Consider the following 25,478-nt stretch of genomic DNA (forward strand, 5'->3'; position numbering starts at 1 on the left):
CAAAAAGAAACGCGTGTTTTGACTGGTAATAATCCCATCTAAAGGTCTGAAAATATAAAACCCAACAACTAATGGTGAAAAACATGGGTTTACCAATACTAGGAGCACAGCAACAGTTTATACCAGGAGTGTAAAAACAGGGAATACCAGGAGTACATAAACAGCTAATACCAGGAGCACAGAAACATGCAATACGAGATATCTATTTGTGTCTCACCTCACGGATGTGGCTCTGGAGCCCGGTGATTCCATACCTCCTAATCACGAACCACAGTTTTAGAGCTCGAAACCGCTTACTCAGCCCCACTTGCCAGTGCTGTAACAACAACTTTAGTAAGTACTAAGTATTAATCAGTCCTAATGTGGTTTTTGGACATGTAGTATCATTTTTTCGGGCAAAAAACTCGTAGTACTGATCTTTCAATATTAGTTGCTATATCTTATCAGCTACTGCCACAACAACATGGAAGGGAATTGAAACTATTATTTGAAGATATGATTTTGTTCGTTCCAAATATACTCAATATTATAAATAACATAATGATACAAACCGAAAGGCTCATGGATAACAAGTCTAAAAGATTACTTAAAACGTTATCAAAATTATGAATAAAATACACAGGTAATGAATATGTAATAATGGTGTGCAAAATAAATGAATGGTTAACTAACAATTTCAAAGCTTTTCAAATTAAGTTATGATTGAACATATAAGAAAAAGAATGGACATTTTTTTAGTTGTTTATCACTTGTTGTGCTTGTATGAAGGGCCGTACTCAGCTTTTTCGACACGGTCCATTCAAATGTGGGGGACCCTCTGAAAGCTCGGACCCCGGTAAAATTGTCCGAAAAAACCGGTCGGAGTACGGCCCTGCTTGAATTAAGTTAAATGTTTAATATGTAGTACGATAGCATGTATAACATTATTGGGAATCTACAGACATAAGTGCATCTCTGCGGGTCTGATGTATTGCATTAATAAAATATTATGACCTGACGTGTCAATGTATATACGCATTTACAATATCATAAATAAATAAAGTTTATTAGTACACTCTTTCATTATCTTAAAAGTATAAAATAAAGAAAAAACTAAATATATGGTCTTCATGTTGTGAGATTAAATGTTTGATTATGTTACTAATATTGCAAGATTTTACACTCTTGGCCCATATCAACCGGAAAAGGCGTGAAGCTGGTGGTGCAAGTGTCAAGTGAAACACACTGGTAATCGAAGGCCAGCCTCTTCAAACACCTAATCTCAATAACTCATGCTTGACGTGGATTTCAAAAGTATAAAGAGGAGGAGATTCCAATCATTTTAAGTGAAGTATTTATAACTTGCCATAAATAATATGAGAAATGTAATAAGAATTTGTTGCAGATAAACCATTATTTAATTGTAACGTGGTAATTCCCATTCTAGAAGAAGCTCACTTATGGGAATGAGGAATTACTTGAAAATGTTATTGTAATTTTGTATATGCCAATTAATAAATTCTTAATTTAAAGATTTCTAACAGTTAGTGCACCCAGCAGGGATCACTTCTGGCAGTTTTATACTTTCTTGTTGAACCTACCACTGGACACAGCAAAAACCGATGTGTCACTTAAATCTGGGTAACCTTGTGGATGTCCAGGAGCGGCACATCACTAACCGCAAATGTCGAGATTCTGGGTTGCAAGGGCAAGTCGATAAGGTCTAGCCTACTGTGGGTGATGACTGTTGGAGTTGGTGGAGTTCGTTCCCTAAGTATCAGATGTTCTTGCTAGCCTCAACAAGGGTGTGCCACCCTCTGCCTGCTTTGACTGGAGAGGCTAGTTCAGAGCTGGCCTCCCTTTTTCCAGGGGGACATGACTTTGAGATTGGTGCCCTAACTCTTCCTCATGGATCTCGAAAAGAGGCGGCCCCTACCCCCTACCCACTAACCTTACCCATCCAGAATATACTGTCACTTCGGAAGCAGCGCTAATGTTCTTACAGGAGTAATTGCAATGTATAAGCTTCAAAAAGACAATGTCTCTCGGGGTTCGTCTGCATTTTAAAAATCCATCTTCAACATAAATTTATGGGCAACATTCAATGTCTCAAGGACACTTCTAAAGACACCTCCTCATGCTAAAATTCCAAAATGATAACATACCTAACGTAAGCAAAATAAGCCGATTTATTTTCTCAATTCTTAAAAATTCCATTCATTTGCCTGAATGCAAATATAAGTTTCCTAACCATATTTTAACATATTTAGATCTGATGAGTCCATTTTCTTACAGTAAAAATGCACCGAAATATTTATATAAATTTACCTTTTTGACACTTTTTACTGCACAATTTACGCTTTGAAACTTATTACAAGTATGCATTAAGAGTTTGTGCATACATATTGTGCTTACAAGGATAGGCATGAATTTAGTTTTCGATATATTAAAATATAGAATTTTTTATCTAACCATTTATTTACCATCATGACATTGTGTAACGATTTTCCTCGTACTTCTGGCTGTCTTTTCCTTCAGGAACATAAGAGTGTCGTCGGCAAATGAAAATAATTTTCCAAAAATATAATAACTTGGATATTTTAGTTATATAAATTAAAAATAAAATAGGCCCGAGATTATTGTCATGTACCATTCAGTAGTTCACCGGCAATACATCACTGCTGGTACCGCATAATTATACAACCATCGTGATTAACACAATTAGACAACCCTTCATCCATGCGGGAGCGTTGGCATGTACTTCGATTGTTTCTAGCTTTTTCAACAATTTCGAACGATCAACAGAATCAATCGATTTTTAAGACCAAAAGACATCAAGATTGGATGGTGCCTAGGGTAAATCCGGGAGAGATGCCGCACATTATTAATTTATTTAATATAAAGAAGATTTTTTTAGTTAGTATTTTTTAAACACATAGACAAACTAATTTATTTTGAAGTCAACGTTTGTACACATATTTTAACACCTAAAAAACTATTGTAATGCGGCGTATGTACCTACACGCCGAGAAACTTGCCGCACCACGGTTGATATGCCGCTTGCTGAGAATTATAATTTAAGGTGGAAACTAAAACATAGCATAGTCAATCAATCTATTTTTATTACTTTTTAAAATCAAATTATAACATGTTTTCAATGTTTCATGTACAACATATGTTCAAATCGTATTAATAGGCCTATTCAAAGGAATTTATCTTTGTTTTTGTTTTCCCTTCCACAGTCAACACAAAAATGATCAAAAATGCATTACGGTCATCGTGCAGCCAAACTTACATGATTCACAACATAGCTAGTCACACTTTGTGTTCTCTTCATAAACTTCATCGCTTTCCTTGCATATGTCCATGGATGACCTTTTTGGTTTTATAGTTTTAGAATCAAGGTTTTGGCATCAGCTGTATAGTATAATTTTCTTTTTGTAGCCTGTTTAGCCTCTTTTCGCCTTTAGCCTGTATTTTCGTTGAGCTTCTTTTTCAGATGTGCCCGGTTGTCCTTTGAAGTAAGCATGAATGGCTTCCTTCTTTGTTCTTTTAGTTCGTTTTTGCGTGATCTTGGCATCGTTTAAATCTTCAAGAAGCTGTTCCTCCGGATTTGGGTTCGTTGTTGTCTTTACATCTAATGGATTAACTCAGGTTTGGGCCCATTTTTCAAAGAATTTGAAACACTTAAACAATTTTAAAATTGACCTTGAGTACATCTGTCTTCAGAATCTGGCAAGTAGTCTAGAAGAATATATTTTTTAAGAGAAAGTGCCAGTAGCTCTAAAACCACTTGTGCCGTTTCCTACTGATGCTGTTTTCCCACATGCTTCACATATCAAAGGGCCTAACTGATACCTTGTAAATGAGCGGCCAACATGTTGTTCAACCCAGGTATTGCTAGCAGTTTTAAAATAACCTTGCAATGTGCAGAATAAAGCCTTATGTACAGGCTGTAAAGCATGTGTTGTGTGGGGCGGTAGGCTGACCAGAGTTTCTTCTTGACCTTCAGCAAGTTCAAGGAGCGTGGTAGAAGAAACGTGGGAGCAATGCCCATTCAGAATCAAGGCGTTTCTTCCTTATGCCTTTCGGGCAGGAACACTTCTTCAACCCATTTATTAAATAGCTCACTATTGATGTGTGCGTGACTTTGGGTTCATAAATACTGTGGATTCTGCAGGAAGTCCATCTTGAAATTCAGGTTTTTGATTTTTCCCCTTGTAGATTAACGTTAAAAGGAGAAATCTACCTTCAGTTGAATAACAAGCCACTAAACTCACCGTGTCACCGTTTTTCTAATGAACTAATTTTATTAACTACCTTTGCTCCCTTTTTAGCAACATGCACCCTTTCCCACTTTATTAATGAGTTGGATTCCACTTTCATCCACGTTAAAAATGCTCTGAGGCTTATTTTTGGAGTTCATATCGATCAACTTCTCTCTGTAGGAGATTGTAAAATGTGTCTGCTGCTTCCCTACCAAGTCCTCTTCCTCTGGCTATTGATAATCCTTCTGCTTTTCTGATTGGTAGATGTAGATTTCGATGCATAAAACTCCAAAGCCAATCATATCCAGCAATCTTCTTTTCATTGTTGAATTTTTGGCTAATACCCAGGTAAACTGCAAAAATTCATATGCCATTTTCATCAAAGCTTCTTGATCAGGACAAAATCCAGCATCACCAAGTTTTTTATGAGGTTCACGAGCCTTTCTTCATTTACACCTGAGGCTACCTGAAATCCCACAACATGATTTAGTGCGGTTATATTGTACCCTGTGGTCAATGAGAGTTTATAAAGTGAGATTTTTTCATACATGTTGATGGGCTGTGTAACATTTGACATTTTATAACTTTAACTAATAACGCCTGCCAAAACTGGGCTTGTGTAACATTAAAAACGACCTACCTGTAGGGGCATGGCTAGCAGCATTGGTGTTACCATTATCAATCGTTTTTTTTTCAAAGTTCAAGCGGGTACCGCATAGTATCTTTCTGTCACCTGAAACTATATTTCTCCTGCTTGAATCATTGTTATAGCTTCCTTCAACCTCTCCGGATCCCACAGGCCACGAGGTTTAATCCCCGGTATTCTCTTGAAGAAGGTTGGCATAGCATGAGGCCTAAAATAAATTATTGTAAATAATCACAGTTTTCATTCTTATCCTTTATACATTTATTAATTTTCAATTGTTTCTGAATAGAAAAATATATAAAGTTAGTTTTTTTAAATATTTTATAACATTTTTAAATTTAATAATGCCTCAATTTTATATCAATACTCTTTTATGGAGCAAAGATAAGTATAAAAGTAATAAAATAATGTTTAAAAAATTTTAAAGTTAAAACTGTTATTTGATAGGTGCGGCAAATATCCCCTAAGAAAAAATGCGGCATGTATCTCAATTTGTACGGGAGAGATGCCGTACCATCAACGGCATAGCCTTGTCGACCAAGATGGCCGGAAAGAGGTTGATACACTCCTAACACAATCAACTGTTGCTGAAATGTCTTACACAGTTAAAACAACTAGGCAGTATGGCGTATATTACTAATTTAACATAATGCTGAAAAAGATGTTGTGAAGAAAACAGGGTCTTACCTCAATAATTCCATTAGACCTGGCGTAAAACTTGAGCGATCAAAACAAAACCACTTTTGACAGTAAATAACCGTCTACTGCCCAACCACAGTGCGCATCTGAACACACTCTGGCGGCAAACAGGAAAACTAGAGAGGGTGCGTAGTCTGTCCCATATGCGGTAAATTCTACCGGATTTACCCTATTTGAAATTAATTACATAGTTAACTATCTATAAACGCATGGGATACATTTTGTCATATCGAAACCCATACTGACGCTCGTTAAGAATATTTTTTATTTCTAGATAAAAAACTACTCTATTTTTTACGATTTTCTCAATTGTCTTCTTAAATACTCTCCACAGCGAGGTAGGACTGAAATTGTTAATTGGTAATTTCTTTTGACTCATATAGAGGAATAACGTTTGCTAATTTAACAGTCTGGAAAGTTAGCTGATGTAATGCTTACATTAACAATATGCAAAACAGGTGTACACAGACTACTAAAGTAGCTTTTAAGGATATCAGTCTAGGCTCCATCTAAACCCGGCGCCGATCCTTCCCTCAAACTGTAAAAACAACGTCGTAAAACATGATCAGCTAAAGTGTAAATGTGCAGCCTATAATCTTGTCCAGCGGTTCCCAACCTGTGGTACGCGTACCTCTTGGGGTATGCAAGAGGGTGTTTTTTGAGTACGCAAGAAAATATCAGCAATGGTGGAAATCGATATTTTAAAACTATTATATTGTGCCGTAATGAACCCTTGAACTGTCAGTGTGTGTGTGTGTGTGTGTGTGTGTGTGTGTGTGTGTGTGTGTGTGTGTGTGTGTGTGTGTGTGCGTGGTCCACACGTGATGAAAAGACAATGTGTTGATGTATTCTTGAGATATGGGTGATGATGACTATCAAATACCATTCTGCGCCTTGAATGGAGGGACTTTTCCTAATGGTAGTATGAAACCGACTATGTTAATGGGCCATTTGGATACAAATAATCCAAACACAAACAAAATTTACTTATTTCAAAGATTAACTAAAGGCCTTAATTTTTATTTTTCATCTGCAAAGAAATATAAGAATACATTCGAAGCGTCTTATAAAATTAGCTACCACAGTAAATTGCAGAAAATTTTATTTCTGATTGCACTATACATATCAGCAATTGTATGTTGGGTAAAGTACGTCAACGAGAAGTTAGAAAAATATCCCTTGACAAATAATACTATTTCATAGAGAACTAAAGAATGTCTATATTGAAACTTCAGTTGGTAAAACGTAATACCAAGCCCCTGGTTTTCTATGCAAAAGGGTGAGAGCACTTTCAAATTTCACAATTTTGCTTATAATTGCAAGATACTTTGATGATAACAACCTCGAGGAAAACCTATAATTTTGGACAAAGACCTAACTAATGATTTTAGTGCTAAAACAAAAAGAATATCTCTTAGAAAATGGCTAACAAATTCTTTAAAATAATATAATTAAAGCTTTGATACCTTTGAAACCAAAATCGCCTGTATTCTACGTGTTACCTAAGGCCACAGACAAAAATTACGCATTCATAGAAGAAATTCTACAACCTTTTGTCATGGAGTCACCCTTCTATCTAAAATTTTAATAATTATTTGGAAAGATTACTGGAAATTCTTGAACCATCTGATAAAGTAATATTGGTTACCGTTTACGTACTACACTAATATTGCGGGCGTCGAAGCAAATGAGAAATTTTTAGATAAAAGAACGAAAAATACTTAACTACTTCTAATTTTACCACTCATTTAATTAATATGATGTTGCCCATGAAAAATTTAAAGTTTATAGATCAAAATTATATTCAAGCGAAAGGTACAGTAGGGATAAACTGACTTCTTCATACACCAACTTTTATGGGAAAACTTGACAAAATTTAGCAACTCAACACATTCAATAGTTGGCTTGGTTTCGTATATGATGACATCTCTCATGTTTGAAATAATGGAATGGAAAATCTGAAACTACTTCTGAATCAATAAACTTACTACTTGTGTTTAATTCTACTATATTATATAATTTTAAAATGTCACTGAACAATGACGGATATTAGGCAACCACAATGAAAAAACGTGACTTGACTTCTTATGAACATACATCAAAAATAGAACATACATTTTCTTTATATATGCATATATATTACATTGCTAATAGTGCTTAGTATATTTGTCTGTATGTAATTTCCACTTTAAAAAATTGTAAATCATAAAAAATTAGGAATTACAGCATTGATTTGTATACTTATTTATCCTAATAGGACCTGAGAGATACAGTAAATATAAACGAAATTGTTAAAATGTTTTCAAAATGAACACTGTTTACAAACTCTGCAGGAAAATTATACTATGTATTTAAATGCGATAGTTAGAAAATAAAATTGTAGTGATCATGTGTTTTTCATACACAAGTGCATTGTAATAGCGTTTATGTTTATTTCAACTCGAAACATCAACGTGCTTAATACAATCAATTAGGAGTTAGACACTTAGGTGTTTAGTACTTGTGAACTTGAAAGAGGAAAGCAGACCTACCTTACATTTTTTATACTGAGTTAATGGTGCATACTAAAATTAAATTATAAAGTCAATATTTTATTGCACATGTTCTTAAGAGATCCATCAAAACTGAGCTATACTGAAATGTTAAAAGTATGAGAAACAGTGGGTCAAAATTGTGACGGCGCTGCTGACTATTTTTGACAAATATGAAATAAAATAAACAGCTGTTTGTATGAGTATTTTTCTACGTTTTAATGTAAATTTTTTACATTCGTACAGTCATTAAAAATGGTCATATTTTTCTTCAGTCTATAAAGGTTTCGAAAAAACGTTATTGTTACCAGTTTCCAATCGCATTCCGTCTATAACTAAGGCCAAATTAATGTTTAAAGTTTGCTTTTCATAATGAAGGTTTTTACAGCACACATATTTTTGGTATACAGGATATTTTTGAATACATTAGACATCGTTAAATTATCCTTTTACAAACTAATGAATCTAAAACAAAATTTTTATACATTTTGGAACAATATGCTAAAATACTCGTATGTCGTTTTGAATGTAAATATGTTAGGTATGTGTTATATTTGTATTTGTTATATCCATGTATATGCAGTTTATTATTATGTCTAACGATACAATAGGTTCGATTGGGCAAGAGAATACCCTTGTCACCGCGACCCTGAAGTTATGTGTTACTATGTTGTATTTATGTGTTAAGTGTTATATTTACGTGTTAAGTGTTATATTCATGTATATGCAGTTTATTATTATGTCTAACGATACAATAGGTTCGATTGGGCAAGAGAATACCCTTGTCACCGCGACCCTGAAGTTATGTGTTACTATGTTGTATTTATGTGTTAAGTGTTATATTTACGTGTTAAGTGTTATATTCATGTATATGCAGTTTATTATTATGTCTAACGATACAATAGGTTCGATTGGGCAAGAGAATACCCTTGTCACCGCGACCCTGAAGTTATGTGTTACTATGTTGTATTTATGTGTTAAGTGTTATATTTACGTGTTAAGTGTTATATTCATGTATATGCAGTTTATTATTATGTCTAACGATACAATAGGTTCGATTGGGCAAGAGAATACCCTTGTCACCGCGACCCTGAAGTTATGTGTTACTATGTTGTATTTATGTGTTAAGTGTTATATTTACGTGTTAAGTGTTATATTCATGTATATGCAGTTTATTATTATGTCTAACGATACAATAGGTTCGATTGGGCAAGAGAATACCCCTGTCACCGCGACCCTGAAGTTATGTGTTACTGTGTTATATTTATGTGTTAAGTGTTATATTTACGTGTTAAGTGTTATATTCATGTATATGCAGTTTATTATTATGTCTAACGATACAATAGGTTCGATTGGGCAAAAGAATACCCTTGTCACCGCGACCCTGAATTTATGTGTTACTTGTTATATTTATGTGTTAAGTGTTATATTTACGTGTTAAGTGTTATATTCATGTATATGCAGTTTATTATTGTGTCTTACGATACAATAGGTTCGATTGGGCAAGAGAATACCCTGTCACCGCGACCCTGAAGTTATGTGTTACTGTGTTATATTTATGTGTTAAGTGTTATATTTACGTGTTAAGTGTTATATTCATGTATATGCAGTTTATTATTGTGTCTTACGATACAATAGGTTCGATTGGGCAAGAGAATACCCCTGTCACCGCGACCCTGAAGTTATGTGTTACTGTGTTATATTTATGTGTTAAGTGTTATATTTACGTGTTAAGTGTTATATTCATGTATATGCAGTTTATTATTGTGTCTTACGATACAATAGGTTCGATTGGGCAAGAGAATACCCCTGTCACCGCGACCCTGAAGTTATGTGTTACTGTGTTATATTTATGTGTTAAGTGTTATATTTACGTGTTAAGTGTTATATTCATGTATATGCAGTTTATTATTATGTCTAACGATACAATAGGTTCGATTGGGCAAAAGAATACCCTTGTCACCGCGACCCTGAATTTATGTGTTACTTGTTATATTTATGTTCTATTAATTAATGTTGCTATTTGTAGTAAAATGTCTTTCCTCTTAAAAGAATAACCTCGTTAGACCACCTGTTTAGTGCTGAAAAGCAAGTTTGGTTTAATTAGTCTCCTACTTACCATGTAGTCAATTGCTAGACCTAGAAAATACAATAAATAGTTTGAGAAAAATAATAACCAACTTATTTTAAAAACTCGATACTTAGACCAAATAAAGATGTTGTTAATATACGAGTATGGGTATGGTTGGGCACGTTTTATTTTTAATTTCTCAAGAATATTTTATATACATTGAAAATAAGTTTCTTAAAGAAACAGGCCAGAACTCAAATAAAGTATGTTTTGTAAATTACCCCACTGTGTTTTATTGTTCTCTTATTTGTCACTAGAGAAGAATGTTTACACAGAAAATTAAAAATAAGTTCGTTTTTGCAAAATTGTGATATATCCAATTTCCCTTGAGTTGAAAATAAAGTTTGTATCTTAAAACGAATTTTAAGTGTATGGTTGATCGCTTGATTGCATACTAATAAAACATATGATATTCAACATCAGGGAGACCTTAAATACTCAGGGTCAGTCCTCAATTATATACGTATTTTATTTGTTCACTGAGGGCTATAGAGCTGCGCGGGTTACTTAACCAGCAGAAGAACGGGATAAGTTCGAACAGCAAAGTTTCAACATTGCTGATGAATGTGCTCTGGTTACAGCATTTGATTTGTGCTAACTAATTTTTGGACTGAAAATCTTAGACCATTCGGCGCTATTATTAAAAGAGACGCCGATATATCTCATTTTCAACCTCATTCTGCCCGAGAGGACGGGCCATAGTCATGTTCGAGGATCTTATCAAAGAGAATAAGGAGGAGAGCCGGTAGAGTACAAAGTCAGCAATACTGATAAAAGTGCTAAGGTCCCAAAAAAGCTAAGGATCTGAAGGACACCGGCTTTAATTTGAAACCGTCTCTTGATCGATCATTAAGGTAGTCCCGGGATTTGAAAGCATACCTGAGTTTTCGTGCTGCAGGTAAATTGGCTCCACATTGAATGTCCTGTGGAGAGCCTCACTGTTCTTGACCCTGCAACAGAAGATTAGGTTATATGTTTGATTTGTCTTAAAGACTGGAACACTATTAAATTCAAACAATTAATATCAGTTAATTTATGGAGAACATTATTTGTATTTGACTATGGATAGAAAAGTACACATTTCTATATATAGAGTTACACATTATTTATCATTAACTTAAGTGGTTTAAGACTCGTGGTTACCATTGTTTGCTACAAAGTAAATTAATGAATTGGGAGGAAGCAATCTGAGTTTACAGAAATATTTGATTATTAAATTTATATGCTGTAAATTTATTTTTTATCTTGTTCTCTGTTCCCAGCCTTTATCGGCCAAGAGTGTGTGTGAAGATTTTATCAAGAATAAAGAAAGTGGAACTACTTACATACGTTTCTTGATCAAAGTGATTTCGGTTGATAAATAATTTCTTTAACTTGGCTTGTGTGGCGATCCAAAATCCTAGCACTAAACTTGCACTACTTTCTTTTTTAAAACAGAATTGTTTTTATAAACCATGGTGAATATTGGAGGATAAAACAAGTTCTGCAAGATCGATTTAATGAGTGAAATATCACATGAGACTGCATTCTGCCTGTTTAATATAATACATACGAGGAATTTAGTGCGGTTTACATTCCAAATTGTATGATAAAAAGTTCAAGACAAAGTATTTATTCATAAACCTTAATCAGTTTGTTTTTGTAGTAGATGTTTAAATTAAATTCCATTAAACTATTAGCCACAATTGTCATTGATTTCTAACTGCACATGCATAATGGTTGGTCTGAAGTCCAGCTTACAGAGATGTCCTATCCACGAGTTAGAATAATGATTTCAAAGTCCACACCCCAGGTCTGGCCCGTGGGAAAGTTGCAACCGGCTTTAATTAACGAAAATTGAGAAACGAGGATGGATTTAAAGTAATGTCAAAGTAAAAGTCAAAGAAATTCTAATTTTACCAGGCTAAGTTAGAACTAATAAGCCCTTAACCTGGGAGACCAACGGCTTAAAGGCGATTTCCGAACCACTACCAATGACCGGGCAAGCGAGCTGCTTGGAAGGACAGGATCGCTCAGCGGTCACCCATCCAAGCAGCAGCCACGCTTGACATGGCTTGATACGATTATCTCCCGATAACCGCCGTACCCGCTAAACTGCGCCATTGGCAATTGGCATTACTATAAGAGAGGGAATAGCATCAACTAGGCTACGTAAACTCTGTCAGAAATTATCTTTTTAATAATATTTTTTGATACTCGCTATTATATTACTAAACTATTAAGTATACCTTTACTTAAATATTGGTCCCGGCTAGGTTGCTCGACCTAGCAACCTGATACAAAACACTTAACGTTGTTTCTGAAATTTGTTTGTTCTTAACACTTCAGTTCAGTTGTGACATTGTCCAAAAAGAGGAAAGTTGATAGTGAGTGCCAAATTTTTCATGATAAGTGGAGTATCAGCTACTTTGTTGTTGAAAACATCACCGCTGTTGTTTTATGTGTAAAGAAAAACTATCAGTGCTGAAATAGCATAATATTCGTAGATATTATAGATCAAAAGATTGTCAAAACTAATATTCTTAAAATATAGTTCAGTTCTGAGGGAAAAAGTGTAATCTTTGAAAAAATTGCACTCTCAAAGTGAAATTTTGAGTAAGAATAAACATTAGAACGACAGGGTGTTTGCAAGTTTCAAAAATGGTAAATACTAAGTTTTAAGGTTGACGGTGAGTTCGAAAAAAAGTACATTAAGGACTTAAGTACCGAAAACCAGCAAACATTTATTCACTTATCTTGGCTCCTAATACATTTGCACGCTCACTGGAATATATGTGAACTGACAGGCATTAGTTCCACTTTAAAGATGTCTGCAGAACATTTGAGTCACATTCGATTCCTTCGGATGACTTTATCAGCGGATTGCATCGGTGGATGACCAAGACCTGCTTCAGACCCAAATCAATTACATCGCCGATTGGTGTATAAAGAACAAAATGGCCTTGAACGTGGAAAAAATGTGTAACTTTGACTTTCCACCGTTGCAGAGCTCCCATAATACGAGAGTACACCGTAAATGACACCACTCTCAGAAGAACAGCTGAAGTTAGGGACCTTGGGATCACATTTACACAGTCTCTTGCTTGGGATCGCCATGTTGGTGTGGCTTGTTCTAGAGCCCTGCGCAATCTGGGTCTTATCCATCGCCTTGCCAGAACCCTCTCCAACCCTCATTCATTAAGGATTCTTTATTGTACCCTTGTAAGACCCCACCTCGAATACTGTGGAGTCATATGGTCACCTCACCAGGTCTACCTAAAGGACGCTCTGGAGGCGGTCCAGCGTCGTTTTCTCCGCCTCATCGGGACCCGTCTTGGGTACCGGTACCAAGAAGTCCCACTGGATGATGTTGCCGCCCTCATGAAGCTTCCTTCCCTCGAAACTAGACGTATCATGAGTGATATCCTGTTTCTTTGACGTCTAGTAACGGCTGACATCGATTGCCCTGACCTTCTTCAGAGAATTTCTCTCAGAGTACCAACCTGCGGCACAAGATCGCAAAACCTCTTCGTCACAACATCTGCACGAACCAATTACATGAGGAACAGCTCTATCATTAGAGTACAGAGGCATGGCAATTCAGTTTCTGAAGATCTGGACTTCTTCCACCCCTCAAGCATTTCCAGCTTCCGCTGCCGTCTCCAGAGCCTCTTCAATTAATATGTAATATTTTCACTATTTACTCGTTATGATTGTAATTTGGGTACATTTATTATTTTGTTGTTTAGTTTATTATGTCTAGGTTAAAGTGTTTCTGTTTTTAGGTATTGCATTGTAGAGTTTAATTTATTGTTATTTATTACTATTTATTATTGTTGTTGTTATTCTTGTTATTGTTCTAGTAGTAGTAGTAGTTGTTGTTATGCGCATTATCTATTCAATATTGATTATTGTTGGTTGTTTAGTTACGTATGTAAGTATATACATGTACATGTTGTATTCATTTATTATCTATATATCATGGGTATATCCATCTATATATTATTATTTATATTTATATATTATTATCTATTATTATTATTATTTGGTTATATATATGTGTATGTAAGTATGGATACTGGAGCATTTATTATTTATTATCTGATATTGTTTTAGGCATGTAAACAGTATTGTAATACTATATAGTATTGTTGTGCACCACACTTTGTAAGCACTGTAAAAAATGGCAATGCCGTTAAATAAATAAATAAATAAATAAAAATAAATAAATAGACAGTAAATAGACAGTAATGAGTCAAAAGATGTATCCTGTTTTGCAGAAGTGGTTCTTTTTAATACGGGTGTAAACATTGATTCAAAAATGGTAAATACTAAGTTTTAAGGTTGACGGTGAGTTCGAAAAAAAGTACATTAAGGACTTAAGTACCGAAAACCACTTAAGTACCGATAAACCAATCATCAAACAATTGGTTTATGCTCATTCTATGGAAATTCATGTTACTGGTACATATATTTTCCCAAGGTAAATTCATTTGTTTATAAACTCCCCCCTGACCAGAACCCCCTTAGGGTAACAATTACTTTTGGCTCTAAATCAGGCTTAGTAGGATATGTTTTGAATGCAGTTCAAGTCTTTTACTTGAACAAATTGACAGTTTATGCATTATCTTTTGGAAATTGAGAGTGAAAATTCATACGTGCCCTATTGTGTGTTCTCAAAAACCCGGATGTCTCAAAAAAGAGTTATCCGATTATTTCTTTTATTTTCCCGAATGGTTTATCCGTTATACTTTTAATTCGATATATCTAATGGTGTATTTATTTTTTAAGTTGGGTGAAGAAGTGAATTAATGGGACTGACGTTTAATATAAACATGTTTCCCTCATGGGATTAGGCTTTTTCCCCAAGCCCCCGTACTCATACATATTTTTTAATAATATTTTTTAATTTCTTATAAATAAAAATACAAGTTAAAAATATCTTGTACACATTGAAACTAAATTAGTTATACAATGTATAAATGGCCACTTAACTTACCACATGGCTGTGCAATCGAAGTGGACCATCAACCACTTGCTAGGGTTGAAGGCAAAGGAGTCGGCATAGCTTATGCCGCTCAGCCATTTGCGAAACTCAGGACAAATGAAAGCACTGCCCGCATATGCCGCGTCCACGTGAAGCCACAGCCCCTCTCTGTCGCCTGCCGACAAGGAGTGAATATTAAGAGGTCACCTGTGGTCTGGTGATTATTTAATATCTTAGTGGAGAAAAATTGAAGGGACTGTGAACTTAAATCATTCTCTATATTGTTTTAGAGCATACCATTATCTTATTGTACTACTGGTAATGCTGATGGAGGGTTGGTAATAAATACTGTTTGGCAAAACATTTTCATTCGTTCTTAAAAAAAGGTATATTGCATATAACCGGATTACCAGTAAACTTATTAATACATATTTCGGTTAAGAACACCTATAGAAAAACTTGAGCCTAAGATCAAAGAATGGGGAAAATGTGAATTTTTTGAATTCAGGTTTATTAAAAACAAGCGTAATTGAAATAAAGATATTTTCTAAAATATTAGATCGCTTAAGTATTGTGGTTAGTCTTTGACAGTGTCAAAATATCTTACGGAGATTAAAAAAAAACTCATTACTGAACATAATTTTGCTGTAATTAGGTTTACAATAACTTAGAAAACTGAATCGCTAGGTTTAACGAATGAAATTCGTCCTCAATTCACTGAATAAAGTAAGAGTTAGCAAGCAGAATTTCTTTAGATGTTTTCAAATTTTGCTGAATAAGGTATTGGTCTTATTGCTTATTGGTACCTTATTGGCCTTCACACAATTAATCTTTTTTCTCTTCCAAGCACAAATAATAGTGGGGATAGCTTCCCAAGCAAGCTTCCTGAAGGGGCATAACGCATTGCGAACCAATTAAATTGCTCAAATACCAAACAATCACGTTAATAACATTCTTAGTAAAATTAGGATTTATTTTCAATGCGGTAGTTTGTATTAAAAACCTTTATCTGACAGTAAGACCAATACTAGTTGTAATAAATAGTTTCGTTATGGAAGACATGTTGTACATAGTATTTGTAATTAGAAATAATAGTATGTTTTATATTTTTATTACTTTCAAACTATTGCGCCAAAGTGTTTAATTTTAAATATTTTGTTGTAAAACTATTTTATCATCAAAGGTGGTTGGATGTTTCTACCTTTTAACTCTACTGACATTTATCGAAATTCCTTTGGAATTCCAACAGAAACTGCCTGTCTGTTTAATGTGTAACTCGTAGACCCATATCCACACATGCTCACTGTGAATAAGCCGATTTGTACAGAATTTTACGTTTATCTACACATCAATAAATTTAATGTTTGGATATTACTACACAAAAATTTGGGCAACATAAAGGTTCTAAATTAATGCTACTGCTGATTAACGTTGAGTACTCGTAGTTTACCCAAACTTTGTCCTCTGTTATTGGGCCAACAACAAATAAGACTTTCTATACAATCCGGAGATCATTTTCCAAAATTTATCTGTAGATATTAAGTATATAAATTTCAATTTTCACCACTAAACTAACTTCTAGGTCCTATTTGATTATTTAGAAATAGATAAACTATAAGTAAAAAGTGATCAGCATTGCAATGCTTATTAACATAGAGATGCAGTACAAACCTTCGTAACGAAATTCTAACCCTTAACAAAGACGTGGATTTACGTCTATGTTTGAGCATGAGTTACCGTTTTCCACAAGTATAAAATTGTTTAGAATGAAATATTTAAATTTGGCTCTGTGAATATCTCGATAAATAGAATATCTGGATCACGCCACAATATTTGTGATGTGGTTTTTTGGTATTAGGGAGTTAGTTGTATTTGACCCGTTTAACCAGAGACCACCCCTACGTAGGTATACATTTTTTTTCCAAAATGTCGAATAAATGTCAAATTGACTCCATACATATTATCTGAGTTTCATTTTGTCTAAGATGTCGTTCAAAAATTGCACAAGTATTCTTTTTATCACGTTTCATCAGGAGTGTATGTTTGCCAGGCACACTATTCTTATGAAACTTAAAATGTACAGCTGAGAGATCTTTTCATTTACTAACAGATGAATGAGATTATGGAGCAACTACAAAAACCAAAATCCTCTAAAATATATTTGAACTGAAGATCAAGATTTTTAAAATTTACAGTCTATTAATAAAGTTAATGTCTCAGAGTTTTTACTTACATATCGGACCAAGTTCCTCTAGATTGTCGAAGGAACATGCTCCTGTCGAGCCCAGCGTTGCACACAACTGCAAAATACAAACTTATTATAAAAATGATTACCGCATATTTCTTTTCAATTTATTTCGTCATTGTACTATTACGTTCTTATTATTTTCATCTAAGTTTCTCAGTTTATAATCAAAGTACTGAGATAGTAAAATTAGTCTTCAATGTGAAGAGTCAACTTCGATCAAAGATGATCAACCAAAACTAGCAGGACCAGTAATGCACAACCACTTGCTTTGTTGTTATTGGCTGAAACTTAAACAATCACCGATAAAATCAGGAGGCAATATTATATTATTAAAAAGCTAGCAGCCTGTGTTAAACAAGCCAATATATTGCTGATTTTTCTAAAGCTTTCGACAGCGTAAACCACAAGTTACTGTTAGCTAAATTAAGGGTAGTAGGGTTTTCTGATCATGTTCTTAATTGGCTGAGATCATATCTGTCAGAAAGAAGGCAGTGTGTCAGGGTTGCTGACATGACTTCGGACTGGGGGTGTGTTACTTGTGGGGTGCCTCAGGGTTCTATCCTGGGTCCCCTACTCTTTGTACTGTATGTAAATGACATTCACAGAGTTCACAAATACTGCAGGTATCACATGTACGCTGATGACCTACAAATCTACTTGCACTTTGACGTTAACTCCATTAATGAATGCATCAACAGGATCAATGACGACATTAAAAATATTGTTTTATGGTGTGGAAACCATGGGCTTACACTAAACCATACAAAAACCAAACCAATACTTATATGCCACACACGTTTACGGAACTTTCTAGACCCGAACACTATTGAATCCCGACGGAACTACTCTACCATACTACGAAACAGTGAAACATCTTGGTTTGACATTTAACTCGAATTTGACTTTGACGGAAGCGGTGAGGGATATATGTCAAAGAGTCTTCGCATCTGTCCACTCACTGAAACGCTTACAAAGATTTCTACCTGAACGGATCAAACTACTGTTGACAAAATCACTAGTACTTCCACACTTCAATTACTGCAACTCTGTGATGAAAAGCTGTAAAGGACTAAAAACTACTGTTTACGTTACGTTTATGATGTGAGACGAGACCAACACATTACACCGTACTATATTCAGGGAAATATTTTGAAATTAAAAGAACAACGATCAATCAAAATACTAAATTTAGTTCATTCAATTTTACAATCTGGATTTCCAAAATATTTTTTAAACTATTTCCAATTTATATCTCATGATAGTGTAAGAAGCACTCGCTCTGGTTCTCGTACCTTAAGAATGCCCCAACACAGGACTGAAGTATTTGATCTTTTCAAGTGATGGGTTGTCGTCTGTGGAACTCCCTCCCCCCAGAAATCACTTCCATTGAGGGAGATCGGCGGTTTGTGGCGGCACTGAGACGTTTGTACCATAAACGGTTGGTCGGGGCGGGTCCGTCCTAGGGGTCTGTGGGTGTGGTGCTGGCATTGTGTGTGAGGAGTGTGAGTGAGACAAAACTGCATATACATTATTTATTTCTAAAATATTATTTTTATATATTTATAAATTATTGTTATAGGTATTAATTATAGTTTTTGGTTCTTTTTAAAAATTGTAATATTATAATATTGTAAAGTTGTAATATTATTTTGTGTTATGATTGTATAATTATATTTTTATTTATTTTTTTAGAAGTATCATATTTATAATTTTTTAGTGTTTAGATTAATGTTTAATTTAATGTATTTGGTAAGGTAGATTAGTGTTAATATTAATTTGGTTAATATTTGTTACTGTAATAATTATTGTTCAGACAGGTTAAGTGTAAGAAAGGGCCATGAGGCCCTAACTTTGCCTGTTTAAATAAACGAATTTTCATTTCATTTCATTTCATTGGTCAGATTGGTCGGTGATTGGTTGAATTCGAGCCAATACTATAAACCTCTGTCTCTTCCACTCACATCTATAAGCGGATGTGCATTACTTATTCTGTAAATTTTGGTTTGAACTCTGTTGACGAACATTGCTCTCCACAGCGATGCCGAAATCCTCAAAATGCTAAATGCAGTGTGAACAAAAAATTTAAATGTTAATATTATTTGTATTATCTTGTATTGCTTAAATTTATTTGTCTTGACGTTTTTTATAGTATGTGCAGGAACTGTTATTGTGCAATCATTGTAGTATTGTAAGGAATTAGAGAAACTATAACAGTGAACATTTTAAAAATTGAGCCTACACAAATTATACATATACATTAATTATAACGAGAATTTTTAAGTCGATTATAGATAATAATACAAAACTTGAGGGAATTACATTAATATGGTTAAATGACAAGTCCTTGTGTATTGATTCTACACAATACTGATTTCATTAAAACACGAAACGTAGATCACTGGTAGCTACATTAGTTTATCAATGATCAACAGATTCTTTAAAATAAATAAAGTTCTTTAAACAATCACGTTTTTATGTTAGATGTTCACATTTCAGGGAAACAAGTGAAATATTTTTAAATAATAAAAGTTTGAAGTAATATAAAGTTTCCCATTAGGAGTTGTCATCTGTCATCGTTTATAAGATTCAAAGAAACAATGTTAAAAAGTTAAGAAAGGCAACAATGTTAAAATACAAACCGTACAAATGTTTCTTGAATAATTATGCTATGTGTAAATATTTTCTGATTATGTGTGCTGTGAAAGTTCTTCCATCTTGGTATGTTGTGGTAATAAATAATACAAGACTTTAAACAGATATTACATATAAGGCAACATATAAACTACAATTAGTATTTATATTTTGTTATCTTTATTGATGTTACATCAATCTTGTTCAACTCTGTAAAACATTGCTTTTAATATTTGTTATTATAAAATTGATTTAATAGTTTACAATGGTTTTTGTCTCCATAGTGTGCCTTGTTCAAAAGGATGTAAGCCTTCCTGATCTGATACCTAATGTCTCAATCAGGAACAAAGAAGGTAAAGGACTCTTTAATGCCAGAACTGTACTTTTTTGTAAACACGTACAATTCAGAAAGTGCAAAATAATTCTTACATCTGCAAATATTACCCCTTAATGCAATCACAGATGATTATTATCCAAAATTACAATATATAACAACATAACCTTCTCTGTTAATTGTACATGTATTAAACATATGTATTACTGTCTTATATTAACAAACAGTGTTAATCCATCAACGCTACTGTATTGTTTGTGGTTTCATACAGCACGCATATTTTAGTTTTTGGTGTAACTGTGTAGTTTGTTTCTATTCAAATGTTGAATTTCAAACTTGTCTACTGATGTTATTAATATTGTTAAACTGTAAGTCTATAAATTTTATTGTTTGTGATTTCCTACTGCACGCATATTTTAGTTTTTGGTGTAACTGTGTAGTTTGTTTCTATTCAAATGTTGAATTTTAAACTTGTCTACTGATGTTATTAATGTTGTTACACTGTGAGTCTACAAATTTTATGTCACTAATACATAACATCTTCCGTTATTGTATATAATTTTATGTGTGCCGTTATTGATTATGCCGTGTGTAGCTTGTTTAAGTTATTTATCGTTTTGCAGTTGCTTATTAAGTCCCACATTGAGGAACAATGCTTCGTGAATAGCATATTGCAATGAATTGCGTGTGCATTTCATTGTTCAATATAGCTTAATTATTTAACCAGCGAATCTTTCTATTTCTTATTCCTTTTATTTATTGTTGTATACAGATGGTTTCAATATATACAATAAGTATACGGATATAGTGTACTAGTAATATAATCATTAAACCTTTTCCATCTGATATATTTCTGATTGTAATTCCAGTTATATGTAGAAAGGATGATCATTTTTGTCAATAGATAACAATATAAAATTGTGCTACACTTTAGAAAAAAAGGAAGTCAGGATTTAAACTCCAATTTTTAAATTCTAAAAATTGTTTTTAAAATTTTAAATTAATTGTAGAAAAGCCTCAAAGTTAGAAAGTCATCACATTGTAATAGCTGTAAAGAATGTAATTTATGCAATGTTATTAAATACATCAATAGTCAATATATTAACTATTAATAAATATATATTAATGAGATGGTGTTGATGTAAAACTTGTTAGAGGGCCAACAGCAGAATGGCTGATTATCATAAATTTGTGTAAAGTGTGAAATGTAATAAGTTTACCCACCAATTATCAATTTCTTCGATGAACCGGCCTTTATCATACATGAGCTTCTATCCAAATTAACTGCCTTACGGCCTTTCACGTCGATGTTTTAATGTAGTTATGTGGTAGTGCAGTTTTTTTAGTGGTTGACAAACAGAACTTGAGGATAAAAGACTTTGTGGAAGCGTTCACTAATTGAGTCTCCAGAGACATCAAAGCTTCTTAGAGTATTGCTTCTTAAATAATCCCTAGCGAGCAATGTTGGGGATTGGTGACTACGTCATTTGTATCTTCTTGCGATTCGCTGGTTTTTGTACTCTGAAGTTGGTGGCATATAATACTAGCAATAATATCACAAGACTTCTCATATCCGAATTGGAAGAAACAAACCCTGACTGATGGTTAGTGCTAGTTTTGTTTTGTTCGTTGTTTTAAAATTTGTTCACATTAGGTTTGGCGTTTAAGCATAGTTCATGCATATGTATTCATGCATTTAAAGCTATCTAACAGGTAAGGGAAGAATAGCGTTATTTTGAATCTACATTGCATTACATATTAATTCTGGTATATGTGAAATAACAGTTACATTAACGGTTAACTTTGATTCGTGGACATTTAAGGCAATCAGATAGGGCTGTTGTGGAATTATAATCTGTTGCTTCGACAAATTTCGTTTAGAAGAATTTGAAAATGATTATTCATTCCACAACTTTACCGTAAGATGGGAGTATTACATCAGCCAAATACAGGACCGTCTCGTCCTCAATGTGGGTTCCAAATGGATATAACCTGTTTTCATGATTCATTCTACAAGATTGTTCTACGACAAAAATATTGCAAAACTCATTGAATAAATAATAGCAATTAATTGCTTTTGAATATGTACATGTTATAGCAAATGGCAAGAAAGAAAATAGGCTAAGTTTTGGATTTATACATGACATCTAGTTTACTTTCATATATACAATTTGTTCCATCCATCCTACTGCTCATTCATTCGAATTTCCCACTCTAGCACCAGCGTCAGTCAGTCAATCCTGTGGTCACCCAAACATGTGCCATGAACTCAGTTGCAGTCTAAAAAGCTTCTGATATCAAAGCGGATTTTAGACGAGTTTTAATTGCCTTGGGCATAGCGGCAATTTATCCAAATTTGGCAGTTTGTTGACAAACTGAGCTCCTGCCTGAGAAGACAATCGCTCATGTACTACCGTCCTGTGTCTCCCAGTTCGGTAATTGTCCCTGCCTCTGGTCTCATAAGAGTGTATGTCACTACTATCTCTAATGTGATCGCATTTTGATCTAAAAAAAACAGAGACGTCTCTAGAATGTAGAGGTAGAGAACAGTTTCAGATTGAATGCTGGTCAGCACGACTCTCTACATTTTAATTTTGTAATTGTTCGAATGGTTATTTTCTGGAGTGTAAACACTCTAGAGAAATGTGTATTTGCACAACCTCCCCACAAGACCACACCGTATGACAGGTGGTCAACAAACACTGAATTTGATGGGGTTTTTAACATTGAAAATATTGAAATATTGACTCAAGATGTTGAGCTCTGTGAATATTGTCATTTCAAGTTCTGTGTTTGATTTTGAAAAATAGAGTCGTGTCATCGGAATACTGGATTATTCGTCCTTGGTGCAAAGATGAGCCAGCGTCGTTGACATACAATAGAAAGAGTAGCGGACTGAGAATGGAGCCTAAATCGCACCAGTCGTAGATTGTCTCAACCAAACTCAGGACCGGTGTCGACAACTGTTGTCGACATAAGTCACAATTATTTGATCTTTACCGACTCTCGGTGGAAAACAAAAGTTGTGTTGCAGATACGCTAAATCTGTCTACAGTGTTGGACAAAAGATGGACAATACGTGTGTATTGGTATTGTTGCCGACAAAATAAAAGCTGTTTAGTGAAAAGTTGTCAACAACTGCCGTAAACACGTTTTTGCAACTTCGGTGTAAACGCAGTTTTAGACCGCTAGATCATCGGCACTCCCAAGATAGCAAGATAGTAAGGTTAGTATTGCAGTCAATATGCCATGAAAAACGTTAGAAAAGGCGTAGGAATTGTGCATAAGTAAAATTAGAGGAAGAATATATCTTACAAAGAACGGCACTAGACCCTTCTCGCGATCTTTCTTGATGGCCTCCTCCAGCTTGTCACCCCGGAGGCTCAGATTATCGTCACTCTCGATATATCGCATCTTCACCAACCCGATCAGTCCCGCCTTCTCTACTGAAGAGTGTGCCTGCAACAAACCTCGGATACAGTGTTGTAACAAATGAATTCTTTTTATTTTTCCAATCAATATAAACACAATTGTAAACACAATCATTTTTGGAAATTGGCTGGCCACTTTAAAAATTAGTGTTGCCAGTTTGTAAATTGAAAAAACAAATACCGCCATTTGGGTATCTACTAAAAATATTTATGCAATAATATAATTCAGAAACTAAATTATATACGATAAACAAATATGCAAAATAAATAAATTATGCACCACATATACATACGCAAATATAATTAACAATAAATACTAATAAATACCAATAAAAATTAAAAGAAGCAATATACAAGATATACAAAGACAATGAAACTCTATCAAAGAAACTTACACCTTATCACATCACAGTACTTAAACAGCCAATGCCTTGCAAAGTAAGGCAAATAATTACTTGTTGAATTTTTTTTTTAATTTTGAATATTTTTAACGTGTAATGGAGTGCGACTTAAAAACTTTGGTCCCAATAGGTACTGAAAAGAATGCAAAAAATAGATGTATTTACTTTGGGTAGTCTAAAATTATTTCCATTTACAAATCTAGTCCAATAGTCTATATTGTTATTGTCTACATTCCCACTTCTAATAAAATCTTAGGACTTTGTACACAAAAAGATGTCGAATAAGTTTAATATTTATTTCTTAGTAGAGGGGAAAAAAACTTTCCCTTTGTAGTTTTTTTGACATGACACATAAGAAGTAGTTTTGGGTGGCTCTTAAAACCTCCGCTGTCCCTATTGTTTGAGACATAGTCTGTGTAGTTGAATTTTTGTAAGTTGCTATTTGCCAAAATTCAGTTTATTCCAACAAAATCTTAACATATTTGGCTTAAGAAATTCTTAAAGTTTAGCTACAGTTCACCTTCCTCTTAGTGCAGCGTCTGGAATCTGACGCAATCACAGACTTGACTCCTGGAATCTGGAGTCATGTTCGTCTGAAAAGATCCAAAACAAGGTCGGCGACGAAGAAGCCCAAAATGAACTCTTTAAATCGTCTCGACATCATACACACTAAGACTCAAAAATGTATGTAAGGTACTACAAAGCATTCTCATTTTCTCATCAGGTTCCAGACGCTGCAATAAGAGGAAGGTGAACTAGAGCTAAATTTCAACATTCACATAAGATTGTCCGATAGAATGCGAACCACTTAATGAGAAAAGTCAGTGCTACTTATGTGATAAGCTACTCATATTTAATAGCTAATTAGTTCACCTGATCAGAGCAGTAGGCGACTAGTCGACTGTTGATCTCTGCGTCTTCCAGGCCGATTTGGCTTTCCCTGAAGCGTTGAATGGCCATTGTGCGTCCTGCTAGGATCGAGATAAAAGTAGCTTCACTTGCAGTTGTCTATAAGCATCACAAGTAACAGTATTAAAACATATAAATAGTTTTTAAATTATTTATTCATGCATACTTCTCCTTCATGAAATGAACATGTATAACATTATATTTTGCTCCACAATACTCAACACTAAATCAATTTGCTTATTTATATAAATGTGGGGAAATATGTATAAATGGTTGTAAACACATTCGGTTGGAAATCTCCTTT

The 25,478-nt window shown here is 34.2% G+C and overlaps 1 protein-coding gene across 1 annotated transcript in view; it reads right to left on the minus strand.

Annotated features, from left to right (window-relative positions):
- Positions 1-25,478, minus strand: part of LOC124369662 (histidine decarboxylase-like) — a 79,787-nt gene that overhangs the window by 48,645 nt on the left and 5,664 nt on the right. The window contains exons 4-10 of the mRNA XM_046827712.1: positions 25,139-25,273; positions 23,749-23,892; positions 17,454-17,520; positions 15,233-15,395; positions 11,134-11,204; positions 10,243-10,262; positions 218-316 (exon numbers count right to left, since the gene is read on the minus strand). Coding sequence (XP_046683668.1) covers positions 218-316; positions 10,243-10,262; positions 11,134-11,204; positions 15,233-15,395; positions 17,454-17,520; positions 23,749-23,892; positions 25,139-25,273 — 699 coding nt within the window. The remainder of the gene's footprint in view (positions 1-217; positions 317-10,242; positions 10,263-11,133; positions 11,205-15,232; positions 15,396-17,453; positions 17,521-23,748; positions 23,893-25,138; positions 25,274-25,478) is intronic.

The sequence above is a fragment of the Homalodisca vitripennis genome, chromosome X (assembly GCF_021130785.1).
Source record: "Homalodisca vitripennis isolate AUS2020 chromosome X, UT_GWSS_2.1, whole genome shotgun sequence".
In the NCBI taxonomy this organism is placed as follows: Eukaryota; Metazoa; Arthropoda; class Insecta; order Hemiptera; family Cicadellidae; genus Homalodisca; species Homalodisca vitripennis.